The sequence below is a fragment of the Choristoneura fumiferana genome, chromosome Z (assembly GCF_025370935.1).
Source record: "Choristoneura fumiferana chromosome Z, NRCan_CFum_1, whole genome shotgun sequence".
Taxonomy (NCBI): domain Eukaryota; kingdom Metazoa; phylum Arthropoda; class Insecta; order Lepidoptera; family Tortricidae; genus Choristoneura; species Choristoneura fumiferana.
The window spans coordinates 32,639,780-32,656,431 of NC_133472.1; the positions used below are offsets into that span (position 1 = coordinate 32,639,780).

General features: G+C 36.9%; 1 protein-coding gene across 1 annotated transcript; it reads right to left on the reverse strand.

Moving 5' to 3' along the window:
• Positions 1-7: 7 nt before the first annotated feature.
• LOC141439617 (biogenesis of lysosome-related organelles complex 1 subunit 6-like) lies at positions 8-3,622 on the reverse strand. Its single transcript, XM_074103909.1, has 6 exons — positions 3,477-3,622; positions 3,275-3,382; positions 2,575-2,662; positions 2,105-2,191; positions 830-881; positions 8-458 (listed from the first exon to the last, which is right to left on the reverse strand). The coding sequence occupies exons 1-6, from the start codon at positions 3,482-3,484 to the stop codon at positions 370-372; spliced, it is 432 nt and encodes a 143-aa protein (XP_073960010.1). The 5' UTR covers positions 3,485-3,622; the 3' UTR covers positions 8-369.
• Positions 3,623-16,652: the final 13,030 nt, after the last annotated feature.

Sequence of the window (16,652 nt, forward strand, 5' to 3'; positions counted from 1 at the left end):
GTACTTTAAAGTTTAAACCCATTAAAATAGTATTTTATATTTAATAAAATTAAAAAAAAGTGTTTTATTTCAACAATAACTTATTCTGATACATTTTCAATTTTAAACCACCAAAAATTTAATTTTACAATTAATTGAAACTAGTCCTGTTGACAAGACAAACTGCTTCTTAGGAATCTTTATCTCAAATAGGAAAAAATCGACCCCTTATAGCAGGGTTTCTCAAACTTATGGTACCAACTTTATGGTAACCACGTACCCCTGTTAAAGCTTCTAGACGACAGCGAACCCCTACCTCCCCCCCCCCCCCAAAGATAGTAATAAAATTGGCTGTTGGAGAAACTAAGTTTACTTTTATTTCAATCATCATCATGATAATAACGTACATATATTATTTATTTCAATAAAAGGTAGGTAACAAATATAGGTAAGAATCATCTTGCCAACGAAAGTACAAACTGAAACAAACACGAACAAATAAAAAAAATAAGTAACAAATTTGGAGTTGAAATAAAAAATACAAAAATACTCCAAAAACCAATCATAATAATCTTGCCATTCTTGCAGACACCATCTCGTAAACCTTGTCGCGAACCCCCTACCGTCGAATAGCGAACCCCTAGGGGTTCGCGTACCCCACTTTGAGAAACCCTGCCTTATAGTATCACTTTGTTGTCCGTCCGACTTTCTCAGGCAGACGGAACTTTCTCAGGAACGCGTGGAGGTATCATGCTGAATTAATATCAAACATTTAAATCTACTACCCCCTGAACGGCCAGATACGGCCAGGCCGTTAGTGGATTGTCATACTAACTGTTAGATGACTTACTCTGTGTCGAGACTCTGTTCTTTGCAGCTTTCTCTACATTGGCAGCTCTACCCTGAAAATATTAAAATGTAAAATGAGGGCTGTCGTTTTTTGTCTTACTAGATGGCGCACTGTTGCGTGAGGTTTTTAAGTATGGCTTTCAAAGTCTGTTATTACGGGCGTGAAAACAAAGTTTAGATTAAAATCATATTTAATACACCTTAAAACCGTACCATAAAAATATCGAGCATGCCACAGTGTTCCCTAGTCCCCGTTTTGTTCGGAAAAAAGGGAGGACAAAGGTTTCCGAAAGACAAAACTGTCTCAAAACACATACATTCATTGAACCGGAACGCATATTTGCCATAATTAATTTCAGATATTGCAAAATATTCACAAAATTATTCTAATTATAAATAAACCCGCGTAGCTCACCCAAAAACTATGAGATTTGACATTTCGGAGACCTCACGCTACACTAGCGCCTCTAGTGGCGAATTCATACGCGATAGCCCTCATTGAATGATATTTTTCGCATTTTGTATTGACAAAAAAAATTGACAAATTGAAAACCAGTTAGTTCTTATTATACCTAATTGTTATCATCATCACCACAGCATTGACGTCGAGTTGCGGAGAACAGCCCGCTTATACCGCAGCCTATACTTCCCACTGCTGGGCACAGGCCTCCGCTCACAGTGAGAGGGCTTGGGCTGTATAGTTCCCGCGTGGGACCAGTGCGGACTGAGAACTTCACATACATCATTGAATGCTTTGACTGTTTGTGCAGGTTTCCTCATAATGTATATCTACGTTGTAAAGCTCTTTCTACAAGCTTTTATTTAGTTTCACCTGTCCAGTTGTCTGTCTGTAGTCAAATCTTGCAAGTTAAATTCAACCAACTTCCAGTAGTCGGATTGTCTTGAAATTTGGCATACGTATCTAAATTGCATGACATTATAATAATCTGGTAGTGACCTCCTGGTAGTCCGGCCAGTACCTTCTCCACAGGACGGAACTCTTCAACGGTTAGTGGCATCGACTTGATATTTGGTATGCAAGCAAATGTAGTTTGGGTGACAATGCAAGTACAAACAACAAAAAGTACAGTCAGCAAAAAAGCTTGTATTCAAAATATTTTTTTACCAAAAACAAATTTTACATAAGTATAAATGATCCGTGATTGAGTCCTATCTCACCTAATGAAAAATGATGGAAGATTTCAAATATATAAGTATATAAATGTACATAATATATAGTATTATAAACGAAGTAAACCAAAAATACAATACAAACCTGCAGCAGCTGCACTCTCTTGTGGAGTCCCATCATGGAATTAGATATAGACACCAACTTTTCCTTATTCGTTGCTATATCAGCCAGCTAAAATGATTAGAGATTAAAAAAGAAGAGAGATACAGCAAAAAAAAATATCAAAGTATGTAGTGTTGCTTTTTTTATAAAAAATAAAAAATAAATTAATTAAGGAGTCAAAATCAAAAACTTCCTTCTGATGGACACAGGTCTTTTTTCAGAATGGGAGGGCTTGGGCCGTAGTTTCCATGCAGGCCCAGTGCGGATTGGGTACTTCACACACACCATTGAATAGCTTTACAGGTTTATGCAGATTTCCACTCACTGTTTTCCTTCACTATGAAGCTCATGGTAAATTATCATGACTTATGAAAAACTAAGAATGTGCAAGCCGCAAGCCCGGATAAGAACCCACAATACTCTGCTAGGCTATGTCACCACAGAAACCTCACCAGTGCATCCACCATGGCATCGTTCTGCAGATCTTCGAGCTTCCTCCTCTCCGACACCAGCATACTATGTACAGCTTCTTGTCTCTCCCTAAAATACAATATAACTCTTTATGGGGTACCACACAAACCATCTCAGCCTATATTAAAAAAAAAAAAAATCGGACTCAGGGTCCATAATTAGTTACTAACAATAATCTTAATAAGCTAAGGTTACTAACAATGTTCAAATGGAATAAAATGAGATAAAAGTTAAACAAGGGAAACAAGAAAAACGAACGAAGGCACACACCGGGGCGTGTATCTTTGTCCAGTGATGCATTATCGGGCAATTAACCAGTTCAGCGAGTGCACTCAGAATAGTGTTGGAGCTCCTGCGCACCGCGCATCAGCGAGGCCGCCCTGCTGCGCATGATAAAATATACTATTTCATGATAGAAATAATAATGAAGAGGTGCAAGCACGGGCGCGAACCCACGACCCCCTGTTTGAGAAGCCACAGGTCAAACCAGAGGGCCTACTCCGAAATTCGAAGTTCGTATTGTACCGTTCCTCTCACTCTCGTGTTAAATAGTATAAGTGTCAGAGGAACGGAACGACACGAACTTCGATTTCGAATTTCGTAGTAGCCCAGAAGCTCGAGAGACACAATCTTATACTGACACTGTTTATATCTGTAGGTACTATAAGTACGCACACTTACGTTAGTTCCTTTAAATGAGTGTTTATAGTTGCCAAAGGTGGTTCATACAGTTCCATTATACCTTTAGACAAGAGCTGAATGGTCTTCGCATCATCGGTTTGATTAACTCTGAAAATTGAGAGTATAAACAAGAAAAAATTAACAAGGGATCTAGTCTAGTGGTAACAAAAATATATTCTAGTAGTTTTATTTGATCAATTACCCCTCCATTATTCGAAAAATTAGCTTAGCTAATAAATGCGTTTTTCGTAATTGAGCTCAATCAAATCGAGACTCAAATACAATACTATACAAAATAAATAAACACCAAGAAATACACACACAATAACTTCTATTTTCCTATTTTTCCTATTCTACAAAAGAAATGTCAATTGTCAGTCAAGCAGGCCCCATACTACGAAAAGCAAAATTCGAACTTCGTATCTTGCTATCTCGCTGACCTTAATGTTATTTAATACGAGAGTGAAAGGGACGATACAATACGAACTTTGATTTTCATATTTCGTAGTAGTCCCGTGTCAGTACCATGTGCCATGTGTCAATGTTTTTTTTTATTAAAAGTAAGCAAAGGGGTTTCATGCATACGGCCAACATGTAGCCTGCTTGTTTTGTTGGGCTTATTTTATTAGGACTGCGAGTAATACTGGCTTTAAAATATTTCAAAACATTGTGTCAACCGGCAGACAGACACACATACTAGAGATGGGTAAATCCGGATCTGAAGATTCAAAAGAGTCAAATCCTCAAGCGGATCCGAATCCCTTAATGACTCCTTTCAAATCTTATCGACTCCGGAGTTACTAACTCCGACCAAGTCCGGCCGGTTCGAGCGGCTCGTGATCGCCGTCACACTCACTCGCTCCGCTTTCGTTCTCGGCTCGGATCGGCAGGGCTACTACGAAACCCGAAACTCGAAGTTAGTGTCGTGCGGTCCCTCTGGCACTTATACTATTTAATATGAGAGCGAGAGGGACGGTACGATACGAACTTCGAGTTTCGAGTTTCGGAGTAGGCCTTCAGATCTTATAACGTTTGGTCGGGCGCTGAGTGAGCCGGTACCTACGTCAGTACTCGGACGGACTTCTCGCTCGGTTATATTGGAAAGAAATGAGATAGAATTAAAACACAATATAATATGACCGGAGCGGGCGACGCATATTTAACACTGTTTTCAAGCTTCAAATAGTCAAACAGAAAACTAGTAGGTTCTTAAAGTAGCTCATAGTTCTTTAAAAAATACACAATTTAGAATTTTTCAACATTAAAAGGACGAAACGAATCGGTACTTACGTTCTACCTTGACCTTGGTACCTACCGAACCGAGCCGGGCCGGATCGGCCATAGATAAATTAATAATCGCTCGAAAGAACCGGAGTCAATAAAGGAGTCGGATTCAATAAGCGGATTGATCGCGGAGTTGAGATTACCCATGTCTAACACATACACAATGAACAAACAATAATATCTGACTAGTTTTTTCATTTTTGTTATAGACACAGTAATATCACACGATTTTAGAGATCGGGGTCTTTTATTGCGAAATATTTTTCTTGTATGTTCCATACATACATTTAACATTTCCAAAGTTCTAAATAGTTTTCGGCTTGACTTTGTCGCTTGATAATGTCGCTGCGCTGCACTTCTTTTTGGTATATTTATCTTACTTTATGTGCAATTCATAAATAAGTCTAATCTAGTCTAATGTATTTTTTTATGATATCACCAATTCTGCACAAAATAGGCCCAGTCCTGTTTACTATACCTTCTTGATTTTCTAATAATGCAGGTGTTATCTAAATAGTTTGTTTCAAAGACTTGTCTTCTCGGCATGTAAAAAAACCCCGGTTGTGTTTTGTAAACAGCAAGTAAACTAATATGAATTGGAACACTTTTTTGACATCACCGCCAAGTCGCCAACTAGTTTAAGAAGTTGTTTTTATTCCGTTTTGTGCAGAATTGGTGAAATCATAAAAAAGTACATCATTTAAATTCATGAACACAATTAGTTCCATCTTTACAATAAATAAAATAAGTATTTCTTTTACAGCGTTAATAACTTACGATAACATTAAAATGCAAATAATTAGAATACACAAACCGTTCTCAGAATAATTTTAATTAATAAATATACCGTTGAAAGTAACAAACTGAATCAATTGCGTCAAACGAAACGCCAGTTTTTATGGCCGCTAGAAAGGGGACCTGTAATGCTCGACCCTATATTGCTCAGCCTTCACTGTACGACCTGATAATACGAACACATTTTAGCTTAGGATTATCATGTCGTACAATATTAGGTCGTGCGTTATTAGGGTGTCCAAATTTTTGCTCGGCCAGTCAATGCTCGACCTGTTATTGTACGCCGTTATAATCGGAATCCAATCGAATCGAATGACCATAGACATTTTATTTTTCTGTCATTCCTGTCCAATGAGCTAGTGTGGTATTCTATCGATAATGGCGAACCTGTGATGAATATTCTATCTAAGTATATAACTATAAATAAATATATTGCCGACATGTTGTACGTCAAATTACATTTTAATTTACATAATAGTGTTTTCTAATGTTGCTATATTAAATGGGCTACAGTTCGTGTTTAATGGGCCCTAAAAGCGTCAGCACGACTGAGGCAGCTCGAACAGCAAAGACAAAAAACAAACAAAAAAAATTTTTGGCGGGAATATTAACAAGCGTCATGTCTTTTTAGGGTTCCGGAGCCACAATGACAAAAACGGAACCCTTATAGTTTTTTCAAGTACGTCTGTCCGTCCGTAGGTATGTCACAGGCATTTTACTCTAAAACTACAAGATGTATATCAATGAAACTTGGAGTAAAGATATCTTGTAAAATCCGCTATTTAGTTTTGTAGTTAAATTACAAAAATAAACATTTATAGGGGGGCACTCCATAGTCCATACACGTAACAGAAATTGAAAAAAAAATTTTTTTAACTCGCATCAACCTGTGGCACATAGTTCGACAGATCTTTTGAAAAGATATTAACGTTTCTCAAAAAAAAATTGATGAAGTGAATTTTTCAGAAATAATCGCTCCCAAAGTGCCAAAAGTTGTGTCGCCCATCATGTATAAAATCATTATCTTCCAACTATGCTTTAATTTCATCATAACCGCACTAAAAACCCAGCACAAAGCGGAACTTTTCTGCTCTAGATCAGAAGAAATGTATGAAAATCCTTTATTGCATTGTTTAATTTTTTTTTTAATTGCAGTTAATTGCACCATCAAGGAGGTAACACAAGTATTTTTGCTATAAAATTATGAAATGAAATGAAATAGTGTATTTTTTTTAGACATGGTAAAATGGTCTTATAAAATAGTGCTAATGTGCTATGACATGTCTAGCTAGATACATTGGCATGCAAACATTGTCTTATATTCTAAAAGCTTTTATTAAGCTGAAACGAATTAAATATTTACATTGTTTATGTTGAAACCTAGAAACTCGAAACTCGAAGTTCGTGTCGTGCGGTCCCTCTGACACTTATACTATTTAATACGAGAGCGAGAGGGACCGCACGACACGAACTTCGAGTTTCGATTTTCAGAGTAGCCCTGCTGCACAGTGTAAAAATCTAGTGTTAGGTTGCTCAACCTGACGGTTATATGACATTTGACAGATTGCGTACAAAAAATTGTTGCTATAGTCTGTCAAAAAAGAGAAGACATTAAAAAGTGGCAACACTGTAGTGCCATCCCTTTCAAACCCTGTCAAACCAAAAAGGGAGGACACTACAGTGTTGCCACTTTTTAATTTCTTTTCTTTTTTTGACAGACTTTTTTTATACCAATCCTACCAAAAACAGTAAGTAGCCGTATATTAAAAAAAAAAGCTTTGTGTGTTTGGGTAGCCCACAGATTACTAATATGTAGCTGGTAGCTCTTGGTTAGCCAACCTGGCGCCCATCCGAAATTTGCCAAATCGCGGGTAAAAAAAAAAACATAATAAAACATAATTAAACTATAGATAGAAAATTTGGCCTAAATCGCCGTCAATGGGTAAGGTGCCCAGAAGGCTGGCCGTATTTCCTCGTTGTATAGCGATACTTATACGCTGTGCGAAATAGTGGCCAGCCCTCTGGTCGCCCGAGGCCTCTATTAGGCGCGTCGACAAATCTTTATACAGCCGACGCGCACTTGGCCCCCAAGGCCCCAAGGTTTCAACACCAAATGCCGCAAACATGTAGCTGGTTCCCAGGGCGGCATATTTGCGGCGTTTGAGGCTTTCAGCCGAAGATGCCGCAGCGCCAGCGGTGACGCTGGTGCTTGGAACATGGGACGGTGCTAGGGTATCAACGCAAGTGGCATCCCAAACTAGCGGCCGACCCATGCTCCAAGGCACCAGCGACATTCCGTCAGGCCTCTTGCCGTCGTCCCTGGCCAGCCCGCTGGGTTCGAGGACTGCCGGAACTCTCGCACTGACAAGGGCCCGACGGATGATGTCGTTAATACTGGCGTGGCGGGAGATCCTACCAGCGCTCCGGACACATGAGAGGCCATGGTGACCCAGTATGTCCACCATGGCGCCGCATTGACAACGATGTGGCTGATTTATTGATGCCCCCAAACGTAAGCTAGCTGCCAGGCGAAAGGTGGTGTTGTCTAAAAAAGTACCTATGTTTGGAGAAGGTAGCGCCTGCAGCCACAGACCCGATTCCCACTCCGCAGTCGCAAGGAGACGAGCACAAAAATATCTGCTACGTCCGGAATACCAAAGAGTATATAATAATCACTAAGTACCGTTTTACGGAATACACTGACGCGATTGCAAGCGTGTAAATGGCATTCAAGTGTTTGAATAGGGTTGGAGTTTATGGACGCGTGGCAATCCTCGGCAAACGTGTAAATGTAGCATTATACCACTACGTCCACGTCTTTTTCTTCTTTTTAGTATTTTTAACGCAGTCGGGTTTTGATTTTTTAATTTATTGTTTTTTGAATTGAGAATGCGAGCCGGAATCAGATGCCAATGAACGTTTGCTTGAAATTTTGACGCACCTTCGAAGGCCAACGAGCATGCGGAGACAACGTTTAACGTCGTTGGCGGTCGTTGGGCTAGTGTGTACCCACCATTATACTTTCCCGCGATACCTACTTGTTTTTTTTATATTTAGTACCATGGCGACCGAGCTTTGCTCGGGTTAAAGCTCTATAATAGGCATCAAAAATACAATCTGAAACATAGATGCACAGAAAAACCAGATAAAGAGACCAGCGCTGGTAATCGATCCCAGGTCCTCAGCATTCCGTGCTGCGTGCTATACCGCTACACCACCACTGGACCACAATAATAAGCGTTTTCCCAGAAATAAAAACAAGCTAGATCGATTTGCTATCCCCGAAAACCCCTACATAACAAATTTCATCATCAAAATCGTTGGAGCCCTTTCCAAGATCCCCCATATATATATAATATATATATATATATATATAGAGAAATCTATAATACCATTAAACGAGCAATTCTTATATATGTATTTTTAAAATACACGACACGGGTTAACTGTTGAAGAGCTAACGTAACCTACTTGCACGAAATGGTACCTACTGGCCATTAATAAGCGTTTGCTTTTGAACATGTCTGTCATCCTTATTCTATTGTATTGATTTTAATATGAACGTAATGTCTTATAAAAAATGTAATGGTTGTATGTAAATAAAACAACAATATTATCTTCCAGATCATTTTAATTTATATCAGGTTATGGGAATAAAATAAATAAAAGGGACTGGAAGTGATATAAAGCCAAAATGGCTAGCACCTCGTACCGTATTGAGCTACTAAACAGAAACAATTATGACACTTGGAAGGTTCAGGCAAAAGCCGTTATGATAAAAGCAGGTTTGTGGAATTATGTTCTAAATCCTACACCGCCGATTACTGAAAAAGATCCTGAGGTTATTGCAAATTATGAAAACAATGAACTCCTTGCCAGGTCAGAACTTCTTTTGATAATTTCATCTCAAGAAATAAAAAATGTAAAAAACTGTTTAACTGCTAAAAATATATGGCAAAAACTCGAGGATATATATGAAAGTAAGCGACCTACTAAGAAGGCTTCACTCCTCAAACAATTAATTGTTGCAAAATATAAAGAAGGTGATGATTTAAGAGAGCACTTAGACAATTTAACAGACATTGTGGATAAACTTGCCAACATGGATGTCGATATAAATGCAGATCTTTTATCCGTCATAATGCTCTACTCCTTATCATCGAAATTTGAAAATTTTCGCATAGCGATCGAATCGCGTGATAAACTGCCTTCTCCAGAGGAGCTAAAGATAAAAATTTTAGAAGAAACCGAAGCTCGTAAACATACTGAAGACATTATAGTTGAAACCAACGCAATGTTTATGAAAAAAAACTATGTACCCTATAAATATAAAAATAAACAAGATTTCTGTCAAATATGTAAGAAGCAAGGGCATAAAACACAAAATTGACGATTCCGTAATGACCGTAAGAAACAAGAACGATCTAATGTTGCACAAAACATTTGTTTAGCTACGGAACTAAATAAAAATACAAAGAGATGGTGTATTGATAGTGGATGCACATCGCATATGTGTCACAGCTTGAAGAGTTTCTCACAAATAAAAAAATCTGATGGCATACTCAAATTAGCAGCCGATGACAGCACTGCTAAAATTGAAGGAAGAGGAAACGTGCAAATAAAAGTTGATGATAAAAACATAAAACTAGAAGACTCTCTGTACGTACCAAATCTCGCAACCAACCTATTGTCTGTTTCAAAAATAACGAAAAAAGGAAAGACCGTACTATTCAAAGAAAATACAGCGACAGTAAAAGATTCAAAAACAAGGAAAATTGAACTTACAGCTAAAAATATTAATGGTCTTTACTACTTAATGGACAAAAAGGATGATAATGATTTTAAATGTCAAGAAGAAACTACTTTTAATGCTGAAATTGATGATTGGCACAGAAAACTTGGACATATAAATGAAACAAGTTTAAAACAAGCTTTAAAAGATGAAGCAATGAATGGACTCAAGTTTGACATGCATCAAAAATTAAATGAATGCGAAGTATGCATAAAAGGAAAGATGACCCGACTACCTTTTCCCAAAAATAATCAAAACTTGAGAACGACACAACGTCTTGAAATAGTTCACTCAGACGTGTGTGGACCAATAAATGTAGAATCCGTCAGTGGAGGAAAATATTTCGTCACATTTATTGACGAATATTCTCGATACTCAAGAGTATACATAATACAAAAGAAAAACGAAGTGTTGAACAAATTTAAAATATATAAAGAAGAAATGGAGAGATTTACTGGAAATAAGATAAAATACTTACAATCTGACAATGGAACAGAATATATAAATAAAGAATTCAATGGATATTTGAATCAATGTGGTATAAGTCGAAGACTTAGCTGTGCGTACACACCGCAGCAAAATGGGACAGCTGAAAGAAAAAATAGGAGCCTGCAAGAAAGGGCCAGATGCCTATTGATAGATGGTAACATGCCGGAAAAATATTGGGCTGAAGCTGTATCCACCGCAAATTATTTATTAAACCGTACTCCATCGAAAGTAATAGAAAACAAAACTCCATTTGAAATATGGGTTGGAAGAAAGCCATCCGTACAGCACTTACAAATTTTCGGATCGAAAGCATTCGTATTGAATAAAAACAAAAAACAAAGAAAAAGTTTACATCAAAAGTAACCGAAGGAATATTTCTTGGATATTCGGAAATAGTAAAGCTTACAGAATATTAGTACCAGAAACGCATCACGTAATTGTAAGCAGAGATGTTAAAGTAATTAATAAATTATATTACGAAAATAAAAATAAAATTGACAAACCCGAAAACAAGGATGGAAAGAAGTTAATAGATATATTTGTCGATAGTAAAAAGAAAATAATGAAGTATATCAACAAGCAGAAGATTGTGAAATATTCGCTGATATTCACAATGATCATGAAGAAAACGAATTGCAAAATGAATTGCAACAAAACGATGAAAACATTTTTGATCATAATGAAGTAATTGAAAATGAGGCAATACAAACTGAAGATAATTCTGTTGCAGATCGCAATGAAGTAACAGGCGCTGAGGCAATAGAAAGAAATGATATTTTAGAGAATGAAAGACCTCAAAGAACTAGAAAACCACCAGTTTGGACAAAAGATTATATATGCACAGTTTGCATGAGCGAAGAAGATGATCTAAAATGGAATGATGCAATCATTTCTGAAATAACAGCACACTTAAAAAATGATACTTGGTCTATTGTTAAGAAGCCACCTTGCAGAAACGTCATTGACAGCAAGATGATTCTGAAAGATAAATTAGGAACAGATGGCAATATTGTACGCAAAAAGGCTCGACTAGTAGCCCGAGGATTTTCTCAAATACCGGTGTTGACTACCAGGAAGTTTTCGCACCTGTAACTCGACTAAGTTCAATTAGATTATTAGTGGCTTTAGCTGTACAGAAAGATATGCATTTGAACCAGATTGATATTTGCACTGCATTTTTAAACGGAGATATTGAAGAAGAAATCTATATGAAAAAGCCGAAAATATAGAAGAATATCTAGAAAAAAAAATTAATCCACAAAGATGCAGAAATAAACAAAAAGCTGAAAAATGCTACATGATTTAAATCAAGATAAAGAAAACACAGTATGCAAATTAAATAAAGCCGTCTATGGATTAAAACAGTCAGGAAGACAGTGGTACAAGAAACTAGATGCCGAATTAAATCAATATATAGTTCTCAACCTACCAAAGTTGATCCATGCCATGTGCCATATATACGCGAAAGGCGGGAACTTTTTATTAGCATATATGTACAATATATGCAAATCTCAAGAAAAATAGACAACATTAAGAAATTACTTGTCAAGAGATTTGAAATGAAGAGACTTGGGTGAAATTAATTACTGTCTTGGAATAACTTTCGAAAGAGATGAAAGCAAATGATACTGAAACAAAGACAGTATATTGAAACTATATTAGAAAAATTTGATGCAAGGATTGCAACCCGCATCTACTCCCATGGATACAGGACTGAAATTAACTAAAGGCACAAGTCCAACAAAGGAAAAGGACATACCCTACCAAAACCTTATAGGATCACTAATGTACTTAGCTGTTGCCACACGTCCTGATATAATGTTTGCAGTAAGTCACCTTAGCCAGTTTAATAACTGCTACACATCTGAACATTTTCAAGCAGGCAAAAAGAGTTCTACGATATTTACAAGGAACTAAAGACTTAGGTCTGACTTACATAAAAAAACATGAAGCTTGAAGGAGCAGCTGATGCTGATTGGGCATCGTGCGCCATTGATCGTCGCTCAGTGACAGGTACGTATTTACATATGGCGGAACACCAATAAGTTGGAAGCTAAGAAGCAAAAGAACAGTCGCACTTAGTACACAGCTGAGCGGCGGACATGCTCTAACGGGCATCGAACGAAGAAATAAAGAAGAACCATATACCAGAAAAACTTGCTGAATGAGCTGAATTAACAGGAATCATTGATATTATAATGATAACCAAGCCGCGCAAAAGTTGGTTAAGAACCCAACTATAAGCACTAAATCCAAACATATCAGCATCAAGGAGCATTTTATCAGAGATGCTATGAAGGACGGACACATAGATGTCAAATACCGTGCTACAGAAGATATGGAGGCAGATGTTCTCACAAAAGCTCTACCTGCCATGAAGTTTATTAAACTTAGGACTAAGATGAATATAGTCTGATCTGATTTCGTGAGGCGGAGTGTTGAAGAGCTAACGTAACCTACTTGCACGAAATGGTACCTACTGGCCATTAATAAGCGTTTGCTTTTGAACATGTCTGTCATCCTTATTCTATTGTATTGATTTTAATATGAACGTAATGTCTTATAAAAAATGTAATGGTTGTATGTAAATAAAACAACAATATTATCTTCCAGATCATTTTAATTTATATCATTAACGCCATTTCATTAGAAATAATAATGTAATTTAAAAGAAATTGTATTATGTTGTTAAGTTGTATCAAATTAAATGCAAATGCAATATATAGTTAAATGCAATGTACCTAACACTAGTTTTAGTACATTTTAATTTCCTTTGTAACCTTTTTCGGTTTCATTGTTCTTGAACAAGAAATATTTAAAAAAAACAGTGACACTGTTCGAGACATTTTTAAAGACGCTGTCTCTTCCTAAATTAAATATTAGACTAGGACGTAAAAATAAAAAAGGTAGAAGGAATTAGATCGTCAGGCTGTTTAGATTAACTTGCCGTAGTCATAACGTGAATTTAAAAGTTAAAAAACTGTATGGAATGGAATTTCATACAATTTATTTTTCAAGTGATTTTTATTTTTGGCAGTCATATGGAAGAACTTCGTGTAGGTACTATGTTTGCGACAGTTAGGCGGACATTTCCAAGCATACTATAGAAAAAAAAAATTACAAACAGCCAACCACCACTTGACTGTAAGCATACAATACAATAACTCTTTATTGAACACCAACACAGCAGTACAGAAAACATAGGTATATGGAGATATTACAAGGTGAGCAATAGGCTACCTTATCACTTCAGAGCAATTTCTTCCAGACAACCTTTACAATAGACAGGAGGAAGGAATAAAATAAATAAGTATAGTTTTGACATTAAAATAAAAAAAAAACAGAGTCCATGGTACTATATTTAAGTGGGGCTAAACATGTGCTCGAATAGCTTGTTCAAATGGCAAGGTTCTCTAGTTCTTTTTTTTTATTCGACTGAAAGTCTATCAATCTCTCATAGGGCCGGCGACGCACCTGATACCTCTCGTGTTGTGGGTATCTATGGGCGGTGGTGGTTGCTTCGCATCAGGCTGCATGCTAGTTTGCCTATACTACATTTAATGAACTGAAACAATTTCTGTGCTCACTCGAGACCTTATGATACCTACGTGGGTATATATACATATTATATTATATGCAAGTAATGTGTGTACACTACACTAGTTTAACATCTGGTAGCATGGTGAACGGTTTTGTTGCTCTAAAGATGAGCTCTGGGTGTCAGTGTAGTGTGGTGGTGGTGATAGATGGGTTTGTGTGATTTACGTGTGTTCTCACAGTGTGGAGTAACTGCATGAACACACATTTCTTGCATAAACGTATAGTAGTCCGCCGTTGAGAAGTCAATCCTGACACGTGTCACTCCCATACTGACTGAATACTTCGAAAAACATTAACGTATTTTGTACCAGTATGACAGGTGTCAGGATTGACTTTGTTCGGACTATTATTATGTAGGTATAGCTATCTATCATAAAGTCGCAGGAGAGCAAAGCAGGGATGTAACGGACGTCGTTTCATCGGAACCGAAAGCGGAACGCAGTCGCCGCGCTAAGCATTGACATCCGATATAACTTCCGTGTCAAAAGTAACGGAACCGGAACCGAAACGAATGTTTAATATCAAAGGGAAGTTCCGACTTAACGGAAATGGAATCGGAGCTCACATCTCTGGAGCAAAGAAATATAACATTGTTTCAGTTCATTGATAATGATATGGACCTCTGCAAAGTAACACCTGTTCAATAAATTATTTAAACTGCGTTTACATAAAAAAAAAACAATAAATTTGAAGACTATTATTTATTATCAAAATGTAAAATATCTGTTACTTTCACTTAAATTCCATTTATTTTAACATTTGAAACTTAACGTTAAAACTTGCACACGTTTCTAATTAAACAACAAAACTATTTAAAATTGTGTTAACATTTTATATTAAAAACATAATAATGTACATCTAGGTATTTTTAGTCCATTTGTGTTCGAAATACCGAGAAACGTTTGTTACAATTTGACCGTTAATTCAAACCTTAAATTAAATGGAGTATATAAATAACCCCATTTAATCTTCTCCTGTTGAATTACTTCTAAAAATTCCAAAATTCCGTATTTTCGTTTTCTTTCAAATTCCTCACCTTTACGCGTCTGTGGTAAATATGCGAACGCGCGAGCCAAAAATTTGAAAGCAACTGTCACTCTGAACTGACCGAAAATTAACCGCGAAACTGCCGCCAGTTTGAAGCCAGTTTTCAGTTGTGCACGGCGACGATAATGGAAGTATTGGTTATCTCCAAATTTCGAGGCGAAGCAGAGTGGGTTCAAAGGGGAGTGTATTTTTACACTGCCTGGCGACACCGGGGCCAAACAGTTAGCTACAGATGTGGCAACAGTGACTGCCCAGTAAAGTTCACTATAAGAGCCGGTATACCAGGCCCAATCCGTGGTCAACATGACCATGAACCGGAACCCTGGATACCACAGAGGTATGTATAGCTCTCTTATTATATAACTCGTATTAAAAAGAAAAAAATATTTGATAAAATATGCTTCTTTTATCGTGTTCTAAGTCCAGCCTTTCCAAATATTACCTATACCTACTCTAACCCTACCCTAGTGGATCGTACACAAGATGTAATCGTTAAATGTAGCCAGGCAATTATTCCGTATATATATCAGAAAGGTTTAAATTGCTATCGAAAGTACGTTACTCAATGAGACATGTGATTTTATTTTAACATCAATAACTTAAGAAAAAACAGAAATATCCCAAATATTACCTTCAAACCCTTCCATACACTTAATAGAGGCCTAGTCATTTCACCATTATCATATTATTGATTAATTATTTTAATTTATCCAATTAGTATCCATATCAATCAAATACATATCATTTTAAATTTTTAAGAAAGTTCATTTACAAACATAGAAGAGAGCCCGGCAATGTATCGCACAAGGGCGGCACTTTGAGCAACTGCTGTAAACAAAAAATGTGCTTCCTTAAAAAATAGATGTTATTATTCATTATTTCATATCTATCTATCTTTCTATAACAGCCCTTATAGCGCCCGTCTTGGGACTAGGCCTCCTCTCTACTTTTCCAGTCTTGCCTATTCATTGCCACTCGCATCCAGTTTACTCCAGCTTGTTGCCGGATATCATCTGTCTATCTTTTTGGTGGTCGTCCTCTACCGTGGGTGTACACCAAGGGTGTATTTCATATAAGATAGTTTTATTACATGATTACACTTTATTCGAGTGAATAATGAATCTTAAACAGTTTTACCTCTTACTGTAGGCAAACAGCCTCAAGGAACGTCGTAGGTACTAAATGTATGGGTGTTTAAACTTATTTTTTTTAAATACGTATTAATTCTTTATTTAAAAAGTTATTAATGTGCTTTTACCGTGTGTGCCCTTAGGCCATAGAGCAGGTACCACATGAGCAGCCACCTAATAACAAACCTTCCTGTTTTAAGAATAAATACCTACTACAAATTGTAAAATTTTTAGGAATGAA